At 41.0% G+C, this 20,082-nt stretch overlaps 2 protein-coding genes and 1 long non-coding RNA gene across 11 annotated transcripts in view; 1 reads left to right on the forward strand and 2 right to left on the reverse strand.

Annotated features, from left to right (window-relative positions):
- Window positions 1–5,708, reverse strand: part of USP34 (ubiquitin specific peptidase 34) — a 138,781-nt gene extending 133,073 nt beyond the window's left edge. For all 6 annotated transcript variants that reach the window (XM_074910564.1, XM_074910481.1, XM_074910832.1 and 3 more), the window contains exon 1: window positions 5,594–5,708. In XM_074910564.1, the coding sequence (XP_074766665.1) occupies window positions 5,594–5,636 (43 nt within the window). In that variant the 5' untranslated portion in view covers window positions 5,637–5,708. The remainder of the gene's footprint in view (window positions 1–5,593) is intronic.
- LOC141962707 (uncharacterized) lies at window positions 5,251–6,897 on the forward strand. Its single transcript, XR_012633973.1, has 2 exons — window positions 5,251–5,443; window positions 6,544–6,897. It is a non-coding gene; the product is annotated as an uncharacterized LOC141962707 (long non-coding RNA).
- A 7,369-nt stretch (window positions 6,898–14,266) lies between these two features.
- Window positions 14,267–20,082, reverse strand: part of XPO1 (exportin 1) — a 40,212-nt gene continuing 34,396 nt past the window's right edge. For all 4 annotated transcript variants that reach the window (XM_074911437.1, XM_074911350.1, XM_074911259.1 and 1 more), the window contains 7 exons: window positions 19,591–19,697; window positions 18,985–19,179; window positions 17,804–17,972; window positions 16,482–16,616; window positions 16,210–16,369; window positions 16,035–16,131; window positions 14,267–15,328 (listed from right to left, as the gene is read on the reverse strand). In XM_074911437.1, the coding sequence (XP_074767538.1) occupies window positions 15,182–15,328; window positions 16,035–16,131; window positions 16,210–16,369; window positions 16,482–16,616; window positions 17,804–17,972; window positions 18,985–19,179; window positions 19,591–19,697 (1,010 nt within the window). In that variant the 3' untranslated portion in view covers window positions 14,267–15,181. The remainder of the gene's footprint in view (window positions 15,329–16,034; window positions 16,132–16,209; window positions 16,370–16,481; window positions 16,617–17,803; window positions 17,973–18,984; window positions 19,180–19,590; window positions 19,698–20,082) is intronic.

The raw sequence follows: 20,082 nt of genomic DNA on the forward strand, positions 1-20,082 counted from the left end.
TTACTTCGATTCATTTGGTGTAACTTCACCACAGTCCTTGGTAACTGCAGTTTGGCAATACTGCCATAAAGGAAAACTTATCTTCGTTTTCCTTTAAGTCTGGCTGCTCATCCCCTTAAAAAGGGTTAGAGACAAAAGTAAACATGCAACAATTACTGAACTTGAGTTTTATAAACAATTGAGATTCTTTATTTCAACAGCAGACAGTAAAGATTTAGGCTAGTCTAATAAAGTTGGGCAGTTACCCCAGTAACTCCTCCACAGAATCTCTGCATCATGTTAAGTGGAAAGAAACGTGAAACTTCAAAGTAAGGAAAAAAAAAAAAGTGCCATGCAACAGAGACAACTGTTTCAGTTTTGCACAAGAGGAATCATCAGTCAAGTGAAACACTGGATCTGCACAAAACACTAGGGGTAGTCAAATAATCAATACTGAAGCTTACAGGTAACCACTGAACTAGTGGCAGCAGCTCTTGCAGACCAAGGGATGTTAATCACACAGTATTTAGAATAATAGCATATACTGAATATCTAAAATAATACATGAATATTCACAGTATAAAATAATCATCCCCTCCAGATCCTAAAAAGCAAATGGAATGCTTCAATGTTTTGGAATTTCTTACCTACCTCACTTAACCTCCAAGTCTACTCTCTGTTCCTTCTAAATGCCAGAATTAAGTGACCAGAAGTCAAGACAAGCATCTTCAGCATCCAAATTCAGGGCTCTCCTGAAGCTATGCAAACAGTAAAACACACTCCAGTATCTCAAGTGTTTTATGGACCTGATCATACTGGGAACAGTTCTGCACACCAGCTGACAGTGATACCAGACAAAAAACGACAGTATTAGTCTACATCCATCTCCTGTGCTTGAGTAAACTGAGTGGGTTTTGTTTTGGGTTTTTTATGGTTTTCTAAAGGTTTAAGAGAAAAAAATAATGAGAAAAACAGCCTGCAAGCTTGTGTAATAGAATAATACCTAGAAGCCTCTACTCATCAATGTGAACTGATTTTGTAAAGTTTCAGAGCTGCTAAGAAAAAGAAAAAATTGGACTAAAGAAGCAGTCTTTGAAGGAAATTAAGCAGAATGCTGGGAAGAAAACAAACTTCGTTCCCAGAAACCAGGAAGTGGGAACAACCTAGGCCTACCAAAGTTACCCAAAACTCCCGACTGCCATTGTAGAATAGAACTATTTTTCCATGTTGTATTTAATTTTTCTTACTTTTATAAAAACCAAACCAACCAAACAAGAACAAAACAAACCTAAACCAATACAATCTATGGAGTTTTAAGATAACATACATCAACACCGGCTGCAATCCCAAAGGGAAGTCTCTTAGGCAACCAAGCCCAGTCTGGCTCTCTGGGACATGCCACAGCCAGGACTATGAGCACAGCCAACTCAGGAGCAGTCTGAGAACTAGATCTCCACTTTTTAAGCTAAGACGCACTCCCAGGTACGCGACAACAATCTTACACTCAACAAACACTTACACTGGAGCTTCACATACTCTGTACCTCCAAGGGAAGCCTGTGTAAGTGTCCAGTAATAGCATGGTTCTATAGGTAGCTCAAACTACTACCACTACTTCAGGTGTGACATGGTAACCTGCAAAACTGTAGTGTAAAAGACTTGAGACAGAAAAATCCATGTTTAGTGTTACATTTCTGTATTTTCTGGCTTACTTCAGGGTTAAGACTATCTGGCTATCTGTGCAGTGCCTAGCAAAACAGAACTATCCTGATCAGGGCCTCTGGACAGCACAGTAATGTAAATATTACTAAAGAACAAATGAAACTCAATATAATCCCTCCTAGACTGACAAGAACTGGCATCCAGAAAAACCAAGGAATGTACAGTGTGTCGGTATCAGGGTTCATTTTGGGATACAGAATGTTGTCAATTAACATAAAAGTATGTAATGCCCTTCATGCATTTTTCCTGTAAAAAGTGTGTACATTTAAATGAGCCCCTATAATTAATGTAATGAGAACCTGTTCTTAAACCTTTTGTAAATAAGTGCCTTATTTTAAAAAGTAAACAACTGTGTCTTCCTTTTTTTTTTTTCTTTCAAGTCTACTAAAAATGTTTATGTTGTAGAAGATTCATTCAGAAATCAGACCAGACTTTTCAGAGGCTTTACTCCTATTAAACCCCTGCCTGGGAAAGTAGAAGTGATGCTAACACACCTAGAGCACTCAATGAGAAATCACAACTGTTTACTCGGAGCGAGTGCAAAAACTGCTTTAAAGCCTGCGCATTCCATAGCAGAATTTATGTTTTATTGAGTCCCTAGATCAAATCATAAGTAGAAACTACTACTACTTCTTAGGAAATAACTTCACAATCAGGGAATTTACTGGGTTTTATGAGATCAAATGCTGAAAATAAAGATGCTGCAAGAGGAAAAAAAAAACCAAAAGCACCAATATTGCTGCTTCTGTCCATGAAACACTGCGTGCTTCTCATGCTTATGCACAGTAACAAAGCTTTGCGTTAGATATATATATATGTACACATATGGACCTTTGGCCAAAAAATATGTTTTTCAAACTACAGGTTTACAGTTCCATGAGATCTCAGATGGCCCTTAGGAGTGCCACAGAAGCAGGCCCACTGATCACCTGTTACAAAATCAGGCCTAAGGACCTAGAGCCTTGTCATGAGCTCGAGCAAGACATAACCCTGAGCCTACACAAAGGTCACTGCTAGACAAACGCTCCAGCTCTGCACATTGTTATGGGGTGTGGATTCATATTGTAGCAACATACAGTAGGACTAATATACTTACAATAAAAATATGCCTGGCTCTTTGTAGAATTGTTAAATTCCATCCTTCTGTCATCCATAAATTGTTAATAACTTCTGAAGAAAACTGGAGCTTTAGAGGTGTTCTTATCAAAACAATACATCCAGAGTTGTTAGTCCATTCACTTTTTAAGTGACCTGTCATACAACTGATACCAAATAATCATTTTGTAAACACTAGGGTAAATGAAGACAAAGGGCAGTATGTGTTCCATGTAAAAATGTTTAGTTTAGCAAGAAATTTCTAAAACAAACTAGATTATGTTTCCTGGACCTCTTTCAAAACACTGTTTCAGTAGTTTCAGTGAAGAGGCGATCCCAAATGCTCAGCGGGCAGAAAAGGAAACTGCTGGCAGTCTCTGGCTCACACATTTTGGGCATGACCTCATTCTTTACTACCACTTTTCATTTTTGCTGCAGCATTTTGAAAACCAAGACTCGATATTATTTTTGTGCATTATGCTTAATTATTACTTAAGAAATGTAAAGAACACAACTTGAAGTTATAAAAGAAAGCATACCACCTTTACAACTCATGACCATGCAGTGAGAAGGCAGGTGGCACACATGATGCACCACCACATATACCTTCATATCCAGACACACAAAATAGTAGTGTTTGTTTAAAATGTACTTACTTCTCTGAATGGAAGACCAAACATAATTCTACCTGACCAGCATTTCTGGAAGTTGACTATATAGTAATACTAATGTGTAATTTCCCTAACAAATTTGACTTAAAAAGTCAAATTTCCTTTTCATAGATAGCAAGTTTGTATCTTAAATCATACAGGACCATTAAATTACCTACACCCTAGTTATGTATTAAAACACAAAAATCCTTGCAGTGATTTAAGATATTACTTTGTCTATAAGAGAGAGTATCTAGCTACCTAAATCCCAATTCCCTTAAAATGATTCTAAAAATTAATTCATACTCAAATTTCAGAGATTTCCTGAAATATCAAAGTTAACACTACTTGTTTTCTATTTGATCATGCCAATCTTGATCAAATTCAAGCAATGATTCTTTATTAATCCATCAAAACCAAGCGACGTTATCTCTCCCAACAAACAGCTGTCATCAGTGTATCATTGATAGTCTTATTTTGAACCTACTGTTTAAATAAGCATTCAGTCTGTAATACCAACATATTCCCCACCTCTCCAGTTGGGAAAGATAAGATATGCATGCTAAATTAAGTAAACATCACAACGATTGTTCAAAACAAGATATTGGAATTACAAGCTTAGCAGAACTTGGCAAACAATTATAACAACTCAACAGTTCTCTGATGTTAACCTTTTAATCTTATTTATTCGAGCCTCTGGCCCTCCTGAAAGTTAAGTTTTATGCATAAATTTTCAAGTAAAATGCTGGCCATTCAAACATCATATTTCCCCTGCGAGAGAGAGGCCAACATTCAATTACCACAGTATCTACTCATGTATTTCAGGAAAGAACAAACACTGCATACAGTTGGGCCTCACCAGAGTTTAGAAAAAGAAAACTCTACCCAAATCCTGTTCTAGAAAGAATTCTGTGCTTCACTTTATTGGAACACGATTTGCCTCTAAGCAGACCACAGCGTGCAACCAGGAAAAACATTTATATTTAAGATTTGAGCTCGCTAAACTTCCTGCTAATCACAAACTTCCAACTACCAAGTTCGTTAAATTCCTCAGCATCTCTACAAATCATGGGTTTTAGTTTTTGTTTATAAAGCAGTGCACAGAGACAAGCCTCTGAGAAGCTGGGAAGGTACCTTGCCTGCCACGGAGAACTGAGAGTAGGTTCCAAGGGATACACGAGGCCTACCGCATAGGGGTAAAGGGGATTTCGTGCCCAAAATGACGACCGATTTCAGCGGTACCGGGGAGAATACCCGGTGTATTAACCCTCCGCCCCTCCCGGCTATTTAGATAACACCTGTAAAGAGTAAACTTCGGAAAGAAGCAAGAGACCACCCCCGAAGCGAAACACCCGGGAGCTCCTTCCCCCCTGCGCCGACAGCGCGGCCCTCGCAAAGCCGAGCCAGGCTCCTTTCGGCGCCGGTTCCCTCACAGCCGAGCACCCGCTTCGAAAAAATAGGTACCCGAAAATCACCTCCACCGCGTCCCTTCCCCCCCCCCCCCCCCCCCCCGCGGACACGCGAGGGGGAGGGGGGAGGGCAGGATCACTCAGAGCCGCCTTGTCTGCTGCTTAAAAAGGACCCAGCCCAGGCCCGGCCTCCAGCAACTCGGCATCCACCGGAGCAGCTCCCAGGCAGCTCCTCAGCCCAGCGAGGAGCCAGCTAGGCCCCGCCGCGGCTTGCCGGGGATGCGGGGCGAGGAGCGGGCTCCCCACGCTAGCGGCAGGGTCACGTCCCCGCCCGGCCCCACACGCAGACACCCCGGGGGGGGTAGGGGTGGAGGGGGGGCGGGCAGAAAGGAAAGATGGGGGCTCTGCGAAAGGCCCGGCGGGTACAACCCATCGGCGCACCCTCCGCAGGCCGCAAGTCACCCGGCTCCGGTAGGGAGAGGAGGGAAGGGGGAAAGCAAACCGCAGAGGAAGGCAGGCTCTCCCTCTATGGGCACCCCGCGGAGAGAGAGAGAGGTAACCCCGCGCCCAAGGAGGCCCGAGCTAGGCGGTGAGCAGGCAAAGGCAAGGGGTGGGGGGGCGAGGAAGGAGATGAAGGGGGGTTATAACCCAACCCGTGTAGAGGAGGGTACGTGGGGTCCCAGCCCGGGGCGAGGAGTGTTGGGGGGGGAGGGTAGCGGGGGAGGGTGACCGCACTTACTCTCATTTAACACCTCCAGCAGCTCGGCGCAGCTCTCACACATTGTTCATTAACAGCAGCAGCCGCCGCCGCCGCCTCCTCCCGACCATTGATTGATCCACTCGGTGCTGTTGATTGATGATTGATGGGGGCCGGGGCGGGGGTCAGTCGGGGGGTTGGGGGGGGGGGAGGGGAAGGAGGGGGCGGGAAGGACGAGGAAGAGAAGGGGAGGGGGGGGAAGGCAGGGGCCGGTCTGGGATCCGGGGGAGGGGGGGATGGGGCGGCTGATCAATGCAAATGAGGCTGTGGCGGCGGCGGTAGCGGCGGGGAGGAGAAGCCGAGTCACTCACTGGCTCCCAGTGACTCCACGCGCCGCCATTTTGCTGAGGGGGAAGGAGGAGGAGGGGACGGGAGCGAGGGGGGACAGGGCGCTCGGGCTCAGCTCGGCAGTTTCCGACCAGGCAGGAGGCGAAGGTGGCCGAGTCCCTCCTCCCTTTCCTCTCGCCCCGCCTTCCCACCCCGGGCCGAGCGGCGGGCTGGCGAGCGGGGAGGAGGAGGAAAGGGGCGGGCCGGCAGCCGGGGCCGGGAGGGTAAAATGGCGGCGGCGGTTGCGGCTCCGCGCGCGCCCGGGGTAGGGCGGGAAGCGCGTTTCCCTGCCCTCTTCCCGCCTCCCGCGGGGGGGGACTCTCCGCCAATAACGCGCCCACGCTGCGGTGACAGGGACAGGGGAGCAGCCGCCCCTGCTTAAAGCGAGCGGCCGCCGCCGGACGGGCCTTGCCGCCGGAGGGGCCTTGCCGCCACCGGCCGCCCCTCTCGGCGGGCCCAGAGCAGAGCTGCCGCCGCACCGGGCTTTTGCCGCCGCTCTCGCCTCTTGGCGGGCTGCCGGGGGATGTCTCCGCTGAGGGGGGCCGCGGGGTCTGAGCGCTGCCAGCTACCTCCAGCCTTATTTTTTTAATTATTATTGTTATTAGAGGCGGCCTCCGGGAGCGCGGCGGCCCTGTGGGACCTCCGGCCTGAAGGGAGCGCTTAGCGCAGGGCGCGGAGCTGCGACGGGCGCCTGAGGGGCAGGAGGCCGAGCGGAGGAGACTTCCTCGTTCGAGGCGGGTTGCCAGGTCTTTCGGCTTCGGGGAGTTGGTGGCGTTTTCCACCGGCGGGACGCGGGACGGAAGAGGCGGCGGCCATCTCTTTCCCGCCCAGCCCCGCCTGAGGAGAGCCGAGCGCTGGAGTTCTCACGTGTGGGCACTGCTGAGCCCGGCCTCAGGGAAAGAAACGTTTGAAGGACTACGGTAGCGTTTTATGCAAATAATTAAAGTTTTTTAACCTCATACAGTTTTCAACGCTGTTTGGTTTTATTATTCCTGGGGCCAGCGATTCATCCTGCATAATGTCTAATGGCAGGTACAACTAGTGAAGAGCAGGAAATACAGCATTCTCCTCAAACGACAGTCTTATCTTTTAAAAAAAAAAAATAACCCCACAACCTTCGATTTAAAAGTGACATAATGATGCTGACTAAAACTCCATCTTGTGCACATTTTGAATGAGATGGCAGACCCCTGCAAAACAAGTTTTTAGGCAAATGGCAGTTTTCCCTACAGGAAAACCCCCTTTTTTGCCGTCTATTAATCTTGTATACTCACATGTTCCCTCCTCTCCCAGGTACATGCAATTGGAATACGGATCATGTGATGCATCTTGGCTGCTTTTTCTCCCTAAAGAGACACTGCTCCAGTGTCGTGTAGCGTTTTATATTTTTGTAGTACCACCCAGTGGCGAGTTAGTGTATTATTCTGAATATTTCTAGTTTACCGACTTCTACATAGAATTAAGGAAACGAATCTATTAACGGCCGCAATGCAGATGCAATATAGTTTAGTAGAAAGTAAAATATATAAGAATTGCCAAATTAGGAAAAAAAATGGAGAGCTCTTAAGTTCCTCTGTGGCTGACTTAAATAGAAGAAATACAGAAGTTTGATGTCATCATAGAAATGCAGTTCTGTTTTTTGATTTCATGTGCATATTTATACAGGCTTGATAACACTACTGGTGGTTGTATATGTAACCTCCCACTCAAGTGCATAGAACGCTCTCCCTCCTAACAATCCTCAAGGCATCAGTTCAGCTCAGACATAAAGCTCTACCACTGTTTAAAAACAAGAGACAAGTCACTGTAAACAACAGACCTCAGCTACAACTACTGTGGAAGTCAGGAATATACTGGAATCATCTTTCACCCAGACTTCTTGTCACTACATGTTTTTTGAAACACTTTCCAAGTCAGGGTTACCAACAAGAAGAGCTATTCTTAAATATTCCCTGCTGAAATTTCCAGTTTATTAAACTAATACAGAAAATTAACTTGAGAGTCTACGTGAGATTCCTTCTTGTCACTAATTCACATCATGTCTTTCAAAGCAGGATTTCTGAGACTAACAAGATACCAATACAAGAGGACTAAAAGTAAATAAACTAAAAACTTCCCTGAAACTTTTTACTGGTCTTTCTTGTTATATGTAACTTCCAGAGGTTTTAATTCTTGAGAGTCATAGTCTTTTCTAAACAATCTATTTTCTACTGACTGACAGCAATCTAACCACCACTAAACCTCCACACTGCTTTAGTTACTAAAATGACATGACAGTACTGGACCCTGTAAGGACTTTTTTGGTTGTGTGATCTCTTCCACAGAGCCTGGAAACTTGAACAATGAGACAGTAGTAGAGTAGTATGGAAGATTACAATTATCACACTCTGCTCATGCCTGAATTAAGGTACCAACTACCTTTCTTTTCTACAACACTGATGGATCTCAAGCTTTGAAAGCAAAGGTGGAACAGAGGTTTTTATGTATATAAATAATGTTAGTTTTCAACTGATGTTGTGCTGTCTTACCTTTTATGCCTCTGAGATTAGTTCAATTATCTTGCTTTTGTATGTAATTTTTTTCACAGCTTCCATGACTTCTCTTTACAACATCCCGCATGCTGTTTTCTGAATCATATCAGTCTACATTTGCTGGAATACCCTTCTTAACATTATCAAAATTCAAGTTCCTGAAGTTGGAAGCCAGAGCTGTACAAAGAGAAGTTTGGAAAGCATCTTAACTTTGTCATACCAAAACAATATAAACCCCGTATCTCCAAGCAGTCGTGCTTATTCACCTCCTAGCAGTGAATGAATCACTCTGAGTGAGTGGTGTCTAGAAATAAAGACCACATTTTTTGAAAGCATAGTTCTACCACCTGCACAATCCGATTTGAATTTGCACTTTTCTTGCCCTTCTTCCTTCCTTATATATACAGACCTTGCAGTAGATTTTTAACATAACCAAAATTAAATGCCAAAGCATCTTAAACAAATTGTTTTTCTGACAAATCAGCTGCTGGATCTGATTGCAGCACCACATAAACACCCAAGTCAGCACAAGGAAGGGGCTGTTTGAGGCATGGTATCACCTGCCAAGCTCAGTGAATACAACAGAAGAATATGGGTGACCTTGAGTCACTCTACTTTTGTGCAGACTGGAGAATTGCCAGCCAAATCCTTTTTACCACACACAAGAATTATCATTTTTTAAAGTAGAAATGAAATTGCGTTTTTTAAAATCAAATGTTAGCTTCCAAGCAGAAGACAACAGGAGCTCTAACTGGTCTGGTTACAGTGATCATCAGCCTCCCACTCTTGCATGCATTGCTTTTTTTTTTCCTCTCAACCCTTATTCTCTCCTCATGGGCCATCCTTGCCAAGTTCTTTGATCCCCAGGAGCCCCACTTTCCTTCCCTTGATGGCCATGCTCCTAATCTGGAAATACTTACTCTGGTAGACTGCCAGCACAGTTCTTCTAGAGGAGTAACTTAGATAAATGCAAGACTTGAACAAAACTGAAATTCTTAAACTGAATTTAGGGCTAGATTAAGTTTGAGAACATATATACTTGCCAAAATGAATGTCACACTGTATCCCAATATGAACTAATCCTGTAGTCCTGTTCTTCAGGTAAAGATGGAGTTAACCATTCACCAAAAGAAACAAAACAAAAACCCTGAGATGGATTAGGGGCTGAGGCAGTAAGAGTAATCACTGCCCCTGTACCTTCTTCACACTTCAGCTGCTCCTAGCCTCACACTTTGTATTTTTAAGTCTTTATTTTCTGTGTATGAACATACATAGTTGGTCATTTGACCTCAGACTGGTAGTTGTGGAATGTGAAAGACTTAAAAGGTTTGTGGGTTTTTTTTACATTAGTCTTGTTGGCTAACCAGAGCTTTGTCTGAAGAGAGATGACTGAATTATCTTCCATTCAAACTTTCTGTTGCTCTGCTGTAGGTTCCCGCTCCTCTAGCGACAACAGCTGAATGGATTGCGCACTTACAGTGCTGCCACGATTTACAGTGAAAAGGTAAAAGCTACCAGTGATTTCAGCAGATGCTGAGGTGGGAGCTGTGACAGCTGGAAAGCAAGTCATTAATTTCTGCTATACAGAAGATCATGTCAAAAAGCTGAATTCCAGCCAGTTCAGTTACATCTGTGACCTCTGGTCTGGACTGGTAACGGTGGACTCCACTGCCTAGGAAATGCTTAATTTCAGTAAAGAAAGCAGGTCTCTGCCTGCAAAACATGAAGTTACCAATGAAACTTGGCTAAAATGAAACAGAATCAGTTTAAATTTACACACTTGTAAGTTTCAGCACTTGACTTTCATTGCTCTATTAGCATGTTAAACTTTTTAATGAGATTCACGTCAAACTAGACTTTGATATCACAGCACCCTGTGAAGACAAATTCAATTAGTTTGGCTTACCCTAAATATTAGAGAATACACTCAAAAAGATTTATAGCCCTATTAGGCCAAGCCATGTCATGCAAGAACAGATAATGCTTGCTACATTGCCAAGCCATGTTAAAGAGTTTGCTCCAAAATCAGCTAACTGGCTGATCAGCATTTTACTAGAAAAATAGAAGTCTGCATTCTAATAAACATTATTACCAGCTATTGGGTGTGGCGAGAATCACACCATACAGCCAGGTGAACAGGACAAGCTCCACTTTGGAGTGGTTTCAGACTGCATCTTCGAGCCTGTCTCTTGGGTTGCAATCTTGGTTAATAATTCAGTTGAAGATACTTTGAGAGAGTTCACAAGATAATTGCAAATATTTGAGAAGTTCGTAAAACCAGTTACAAAGGTTGATTCAAAAATGCTCAAGCTAGACCTAATGCTAAAGAGAGGCAACAAGAGAAAACTCCTTATTGCCTGGTTATCAATAGACATGTTTAAATAACCAGCAGTGGTAGTAAGTGGGCTGCAGTCAGCTCTTTGCAGCACACACACACACTTAGCCTTGCTATGTAGTCACATCAGAGAAGACTATTTTAAGTCCTCTCCCCATTCTCCAACCTCAATTGGCCAGTTTTTCCTGATAGTATTTGCTGGAATTAGAGAAACCATGAAAGACTACAGACTTCTCAAGACTCAGAAAAAACTGACAGTATTTAAAAAAGAGTTAAGATTAAAAAGATGTTCCCCCCAAAAAAACCCAAACAGGCCCCTTAACATATTTTGATGAAGGACCTGGAAAAGACCACCCAATGTACTGCCTACGAAAAAGTGCTGTTTAACTTAAAAACAGTAAATAAGAGTGAGAATGTGTCTTGTTTTTATGTCTGACTTCTACCATTCTCATCCATACTCTTCACTTCCAAAACATTCCTCCTCAACCCCATCTTTTAGCGCTCTATTTTCTTGTACCCGCTTACAGCACAAACAAGCACTCACAGGCAGTGAGAAACACATGTACAAAGACCAAGAGCAGCACACAGGGCAGGTATCTATGTATGAAATGAGTGATTTCATGTGCTTTTAAGTAATTAAGGTGCATCGTATGTGAAATCTTACCTGAAAAATTATTTCCTCAACTGGAATGGCTAAGACTTTTTCCAAGAGAACACTGCTGGCCATAATCAGCCTTGGACAATGAAACAATTATCTCCTAAACCTGAGAGTCTAAAAATAATTTCAGTCTCAAAAAAATCAAGTGCAGAGGTGCATTCATGAAGAGCAGTCAAAGGGAGAGCTATGCTTTTTTACTCATTTTTGGTGCCAAGATGTTTTTTGAAAAGCCATCTACAACATTTCACTTTTGCTTTATAACATTTGGAGACAAACCTATGAGGTGGGGACAAAGGGAAAGAGTCTAGACGTATCTTCCAGGAAATACAAACAGCACCCCAAAAATCTTGGATCAGTAATAATCATTTTTCCAATGATAAATGGACTATGGAAGAGACCGGTCCGCAGTCACAACTCAGCACTAATGTGAGTTTCTCACTTCAGTCACCTTCTCTATAGGATTTTCAGCATCTTCTCCTAATTATTTTTTTCATTAAGAAACCCAGAGCTGAACGCTTACTGCCTTTCCCGTGCTAAAAACTATCAGACATATTAAAGCTTCCTTGAGAGATGAGCATTTCTAAAGCTTTTTTTGCATAAATATTAGCTTTATTGGAAAATAGTTCACTTAACCAATCAGATTAACACACACCAAATTATTCTAGTATAAAAAAACAAAACAAAACAGAACTAACCTAAAACGCTTTGGAAAATTATCTGCTTCAGTTACAGTAGCAAACACATCATGGTAGCCTGAAACAAGTATTTGGGGGTGTCTTCATCAGCTAACAGGCAATCAATTCATGTAAACACAGAAAACACCCTGTAATATTTGTATTTATCAATGTACCTGGAGTACATAGAACTGGAATTTTTTTTTGAAAAATCTGTATAGAAATATGCACAAAACATTGGCTTACATATAATTACAAGTTACGTAGATGTTCATATCATGGTTCATGCTTTTTATCCATATATTTTCATTTACAGAGTGTGCATTAGAACTAGAACTTTTAGATGTACATTGTAATTTTTTCCACATTCAGGATAACTGCACTAGAAATATGTACACACACGCACACACACAAGTCAAATGGTATCCAGAACTCTGCATAAGCTGCATTTTTAGAGCATCTGCAGAGATCACTGAAAGGCACCGATTCTTAAGATAGTAAGTCAAGACCACAGTTAAGTTGTTAGATCTAAAAGGGAAGCAAAAACTAAGAATAAAATTTTGTAACGATATAAACCCAAAAGGTATCAAAATAATGATACAACTCTTCTCTGAATCAACTTTAAAAATACAGTTCGTTACTTGTTGTTTTGAGAGTTTAGGTCAGATTTAATTCCTCATTAAACCACCAGACCACGAGCCTCAGACTAACTTGAATCTTAAAGACGAAAGTAGTAACATGCACAAAAGGATACATGCTTTTTTTGTTCAAAACTTTTCAAAGCACTGTTAATGCCACTGCTTGTCAGAACCAACTCAGTATTTAGTTCTGCAACTCATAGGATAATGACCATTCTGACATTATGCTATCCGTGGTATTTATTTTCATCTTATTAAGATTTTCTTACTTGTCTGCACAGCTTTTGACAATCTGTAGCTCTACAATGTTGCAACTCAGCCTGGTCACAAGCCATTTTATGTCCATTCTGGATTCATCCTTCAACAGTACTTCAAGTATTTTACTTTAAACCACCTATTAAAGATGATACTGCCTTCACAGAGCAGAACGGAAAGCTATACATCAACAGGACAGGAAGACATGGAAAAGCTTAAAACCATGAGCTTGAAGGAGAGAAGGAGATTAATTTTGTAACTATCAAAATAATTAACGATTTTGGTTGGTTGTATTGGAAGTCCCAGCCATAAAGAGTCTGAGGAACCTTCTCTCCAAAGATTTAGCAGCTGCCAGCTCACAGTATTAACACTGCCACACGATCTTCACACAGGAGCAGCTACGTGTTTTTAGGGCCAGCTAAGTACAACAAATGGAGAGATGTTCACAAACAGGAAGGGCCCGATACTTAAGACTGGAAACATTCTGGTCACAGCTAAATTCTACATGAACACTGCTAACTCATGCACTTCTACTTCAAAAGGAATATACAGCACAAAGTTAACTACAGTATCCAAGCTTACATAGAACACCTCCACAACCATCTAACCTTGTTTTACAGCTCTGCAGGAATGGCTATACTTTGCATTGTAGTAACAACCTTAAGATTAGAGACCAAACAAATCAAAAATAACTTTGGGAGTTTAACATCAACTGTTAGAAAACAGAGACAAGACATTACAAAAACGGGGAAGCCAAGACTGTACACAATCTTAGTGTTCATACTGCTTTTTGTATCCGTACTTCATAAATATGTGAAAATCTTTTAACTACAAAACTTTAGGTAGAAAAATAACTGTAGATCTTGTCTACATGTGTTATTAACATGTTCTGGTATCAATTGTTTAGTTACAATACAGTGCAATACCTCTTTGAAATAAATTGCAGAGAGTCCACAGAGAGAGAGAAAGCGCAAAAGTACCTTACTCCTGGCATTTTTCCGTAACGTAGTATGGAACATTTCTTGGAGGTAAGTCAGAACAGCTACTGTACTTCCAAATGGAACCCAACTTAGATCATGTTAACCTCAAGCACAGCCAAAGTCCTTGAGATGAGGCAAGCCAGAAGCAACAGTTATCCAGACCTCAAGGAACTTTTCCTATGCCTTCAGGATAGGAATCTTAAATAAGATCACAGCATTTTCATCCAATAAAAGAATAAGCCAAAGAAAGAAAAATAAATGTAAACCAAGTTTATTTTGCTTTTAAGTAGTGTTCTTTAAGCACTACAGCATGGTAAACAATGTAAATTAGTATAAGTCATCTCAAAAGCCAGAGGTTTTTTTTTTTTATTTTATGAGTTGTTAAAAAGATGCAGCCTATTCTAACAGGATAAATATTTTAACCATTTCACTTCGAGTTAATGAAGGCTCACAAATGAGCAACACTCCTCATTGAGGAAAACAAAAAGCTGTTGTCGACAAAGCGACAGCACACACACAAAACCAAAAGAACTGTGTAAAAATAACTAACTGTACTGTGTTCCCATACTCTTTAGAAGTTGCTTTACAATGGGATGATATGCACATGATCTTGCTGCAAACTTGCCATACAACTTGCAAATACATGTAGCCTAGCCTTACCACTCAGTCCAAAAAGCTGCTAACTGATCAAAACAAATGCAGCACTATAATCCTCTGCTTAACAATTAATTCAATCTGTTTTACTCATTACCTTTTCTCCTAGACTGCAGGACAGACTAGAAGGAAAATGTTCCCGAATTTGAAATCGATACTCTTACAGGAAAATTGTATTATTTTGCAATATAGTCTTTTACACGTTATGTTTTGCCTATTTTCCCCTTAGCAACAAAATGGGCATGAAGTAATTACTTTGAAAATGCCTTAATTTTCAACTTCATGCAAATCTAAATAAAGATGACCAAACAAAAGCTTAAACAATGGAAGGATATTTCACAGAAAATTTCTTATACAAAAAACACATAAGAAAAAGGGCCACTAGGTGACATTTTAATTTACAAATTGGCATCATTTTGGTCAACAAATATCCAAGTGCTGTTTTCTTCTATGACAACAAAGTAGCTGTACAGAAAGAAAACTGCAAAACTTGTTGTTTTTTTGTTTGTTTGTTTTTTTTAATCGCACATCTCCTCAGGAATTTCATGTGGATTAAGGATGCCAGGTACAGACATCTGAAGTTTATGCTTCTCCTCTTGAGCCTGCCGAAGGGCTGTTTCTCTTTCCTCCAAGAATAAGTCTGATGTGTCTTCACCTGCGAATTCCTGTATAATTCACATAAAATCATTGTCAAATGCTTTAGACAGAGTAATTAAACATCCAGAATCCAGAACGATACAGAAAAGAACTTCCCTTCACATTCCCTGCCAGACTATTTGCTTCTTCTGCTTTCTGTTCCTAAGGTTAGAATTAATGTAACAGAACACAAAATATCTTAAGATTTTCCTATGTGCTACAGAATAGGATGCTACAGTAACCTAGCATTGGGAGTGCATCACCATTAAAGCAGTACACTACAATTCTGAAATACCTGACAATTGCAGTCTCAAAATTAATTGAGTAACTCTTTCCTACCATCTCCCTGAATTCTAGCATCTTTAGAAAAATAAAGGCATAGCATTTACTCTAGCCAGTTTCAAAACATGTCCCGATACCAAGCAGAATTGAAACAAAATCAGGTCAAAGGTCAGCTTGCTTTTGCAGCCACCTTAAACATAGGAATTGTATGCACAGCATAAAGCATGTCACTACGTTTAAGCCCAATTTATAAAATTAAATCACAGCAAAATAGATATGATATGCCACAGCCATGCAAGCCATTTGACACAGTTCTCACTACATTTTCAACAGCTGCAACGTAACTAAACAAACACTGAATGAACAGTGTCCAAGTTATTTCCAACACCACCATCGAGCTGAAAAATAATTTTTCATTTCTTGATAAAAAAAAAAGCCCCACGCCAAACATACCTTGATTTGGACCAGGAAATCCCTTAGGTGTTCCTTGAAGGCAGGAATATCCTGGTTTAAACTGAAGAGTCCTGTCACAAACAGCTTAACCTGGGCACTAACAGCAGACACATCAATTAGTATATAAAGACATATGAACTCCCTTAAAAGCATTAAAGAACCACAGCAAACTTACTCTTGCAGATGAGGAAATGCAGATTTGAGAAGATTAGCAACATACTCCTGAATAAACATTTGGTTGTTCACTGGATTTCCAGGGTTTAATGGAGTACTTATTTTTCCCTCTTCTACTAAGTTGAACATGTATGCAAGGATTGATGCATGCATTGTCAAACCTGAACAAATCAAAGTTATATATATGCAGTTATTATTGGGAACAGGATGCATAACATTTTGATGGTCAAAAAGTTCGTTTTCAACAACTGGGTCACATATGTGCATTCTTACCAGCAGTGTGTGAGGTGTCTGTTACCACTGAGAAAATGTGCTGAAGGATATCACAGAAATACGTCTGATAGAAACTCTGGGCAGCAGTCTCTTCTTGTGCAACATTCTGTAGTAGAGTATAAAGTATCTGAAGTCCTGGAAAATAAAAAAAAAAAGTTACCAACAGCACAATATTAAAACCTCCATGCATGTTGTTTCCAAACAATATAAATATCCCAAGGAATTCTGACAGGCACCACAAAGACAAGTATTAGACATGCGATGATTTTCTCGGGCATTTCCTCTAGTAGTCACTAGGGGGCTCCAGCCACGCTGATATGGCATGCCGATTTTATTGACCCTAGTAGATGATCGGTAGAGAACTATTCACATTCACTTTACTGGTACTAGCAGCAGCAAAAGAAACCCTCTACCAAAAGAAGTGTTTACCAATTTAAAAAGGGAAAATGTTTTCATTTTTAGAATTACATAAAAACATAATTACCTTATTAGGTGATATGCAACTAAAAGATAGCTTTTATCCCCACCCTTTCCAAACACTGATACAAGAGAACCGGCTAAAAGCTAAGTGGCTTCACAACAACCTTTTTATCCAGTAAAGATAGTGCAGTAAGCCCACAATATTAGAAAACAATGGGTTTTGGTATGTAAGGTTTTTACATAGCCTCTCCTTTTATCCTTGATCACCCTCATTCTGGAAGGCTTTTTATTTACCCAAGTTTGTTAAATCAGGCAATACGCTCAGCTGCTCAGTGGAAGTTTATCCTAAATTTATACAGCTCACTGTTGTCCAAAGGAAGCATAATACACCACCTTAACATTCTAAAGCGTTTCCCTTTCCTTGTGTCATGGGCTCGCTCCCAGACTGTGAGGAGTTCAACCCCAAATCATTTACTTCTGTTGAACTCCTCAGTAGTTACTGAGCAGCCGTCTTACTTAGGTACAAAGTCAAACACCACAGGCAGCACAACAAATGCAGAGCAGTAACACCAGTTTTAGCAGCAGTGAGCTGTTGCATCAGTTCAGCCATTTCAAAAAGTGCCAACCCTCCCATGGAAAAGCAAGCAAGCAGAAACCACTGCTGTGCTCTCTAACTGCTGCGGGTGTGAAACAGCATCCAAGTGTTTCAGCCTATTCATGTACACCTGGCTGACAACTTGAAGCTGAGACAGAAAAATATTTTTCTTGTGCAAATGCGGTACAGAATTGTGTTACTGGAATACTAAGTTTGACTGAAGAAAAAGATGCAGGAAAACAACAATCTACAAAAAAAAAAATCTGCTGCTGCAAACTAAGTCTGCATATTAAACACTTCCATTTACCTGTATCTGCAACATTTCTCATTGTATGTTTGAAAGCCCAAATAATAGAATCCAGAACAAGTTTGAACTGTGCAGGTGGAATGGCCAGGAATGCTGGGAAGCAATGAGAATTTACAGCCTGAAGCAGTAAGAAGAAGTTTGTTCTATGTTCAGGATATTCTTCAAAGTCCTAGAAAGAGAAGGGGAAAAACCATCAAATTTCCTAAAGATCCATCATAAGATCTTCTATTAAGTAGAGCAGATCAATAGCTGACGCAGAACAGTATTTAGACCTCAGATTTACAATAACCTTAAATTCAAAGCAAAGGTTACAACCTCTCAGTGAAGTCTTCCCCTCAGTTCCACTCCACCACGAACCCCGCACCCCAACCCCCAGCTTGGTAAGACCACCTTCTAGAGTTACACAACACTGACAGGCTGAGCCACGTTCTGTCAGTGCACAACCTTAATCACTACTCAGTCCACAGATAAACAGACAAATGGCCTCAACGCTGGTTGCTATATACAAACCTGTGTTGCTACAAGGGTGCAATTTCTGGCTACATGCTATTGCCAAGCAGCACTAAATCAGTTACTAGTGCCTGAGTATTATTATGCAAATAGATATTGCACACTATAGCATAATAACTGTATTAATGAGAAAATACTCAAAATGACTGATCAGCACTTATATTCATAAATTTTAACTATTTATGAGTTTTAGCAGTTAGTTCTACACTTGACAGTTGGCTGAAGTACACTTCTGCTTCCAGCAGCACAACTTTCCAAGTCCCTAGAACAAAAATTACTAATGACTCAAATCAAGAGCTAAGCAGAGAAATTTTTAAGGCGATGAACACATCCAACTAGACAGCCGAACTTCAAAATTGTTCATTTGAGCAAAGATTTCAAGTGTCAAAAAAGCACTTTGACTGCAAAAAAACAGGGGAGATGATCCACAAGACACCACATATGGAAATGACATCCTCAGAAAGATGGCATGAACCCCTGCTTAACTTCCGTAAGATGAAAGCTGTGTAATAACTCTATGTTCATTACATACCGCCTCCATTCCTTGCAAGAAAATTACGTCTTTCACTTAGAGACGTACCAACACTCAAGACTAGTACTCTTATAAATAAAGGTCCTTCTTTTGTCTTCAGTCACTAGAGAGATGCCTTATCCAAAGTTTAAATAAATACCTTGTTGATCATATTTAATGTGCACTCAAAAACAGCATCGAATATCTGAGGTATTTCAGCAGTAATGTGTCCACCCAGCTTGTTTACAATGATAGCCATAGTACTAAGTACTTCAGGTTCTCTGGCAGCTGGCACGTTTCTCTGGTAGTCAATGAGAACTGCATCCAACAACGGAGGAACAAAGTTTTCAGCTACCTAATTGGAAGAGTAAGCCACAGTTATAACAATGCAGTTATTGAGCAAAGTCTCCAACGTACAGTTTGTAGCAAAGTTTAGTTGCAGGAGATCCTATTCCTAAGGAAGCTGAAATACATTACATTTCTGTAAACTCCCCAACCCTCCGATTCCATCCAGCAGGGCTTCCAACAGGGTTTTCTTAAAGCTCCTTGGTTCCCTGAAAAATTACTCTCACCTAAAATTATCTCAAGTATCTCAAATGTATCTCAGGCTTATCTCTTTATGATTGTACTTTCTCCTTTCTATTTTACAGATCTCCTGAAGCAAGCTGCTGCAACCAACTGATTCAGTCAACAATAGAACAAAAACCAGAGTTCCTCCTAATTCAGACTTATGAGTTATTTGTACAAAAAAAATCAATCTACTTACCATCTGAGGATCATTGGACCTGCTCACCCAGCCAGAAATTAGTTTCAAAGTTTCCCTTTTTACAGTCCTCATACTTCTAATCAAAGGCTGCTTTGTTACCATTTCACCTGAAAAGTTTTAAAGCTTCATGTAACGAAAAGATCAACTTAAATCGATATTACAAAAACAGAAAATGCTTGACTTTTATATCCAAACTACAAAGACTATGTAAAGATTTCTTATGCATTTTGTGCAAATCAATCTACCTCCCCATTCTAGCTCCATAGGTCCAAGCTGCCATTTAGCATTACAAAACTAGTACTGACAGTACCCTCCTACTTGCCAAGTTCAAAAACAAAGCTCCGACTTACTTCTCAAGAACTGGAAGTTACAGTCACTTAACTATGTAGACTGGACTTACAACTGGTTCTCAATTAAGTGATGGGGGGAGGGAGAACAAGAATATTCCTGATTTAATCTAAGCGAAATAATCCTTCCACTTGTCTTCGTGTC

Source organism: Athene noctua, chromosome 1 (assembly GCF_965140245.1).
Source record: "Athene noctua chromosome 1, bAthNoc1.hap1.1, whole genome shotgun sequence".
In the NCBI taxonomy this organism is placed as follows: Eukaryota; Metazoa; Chordata; class Aves; order Strigiformes; family Strigidae; genus Athene; species Athene noctua.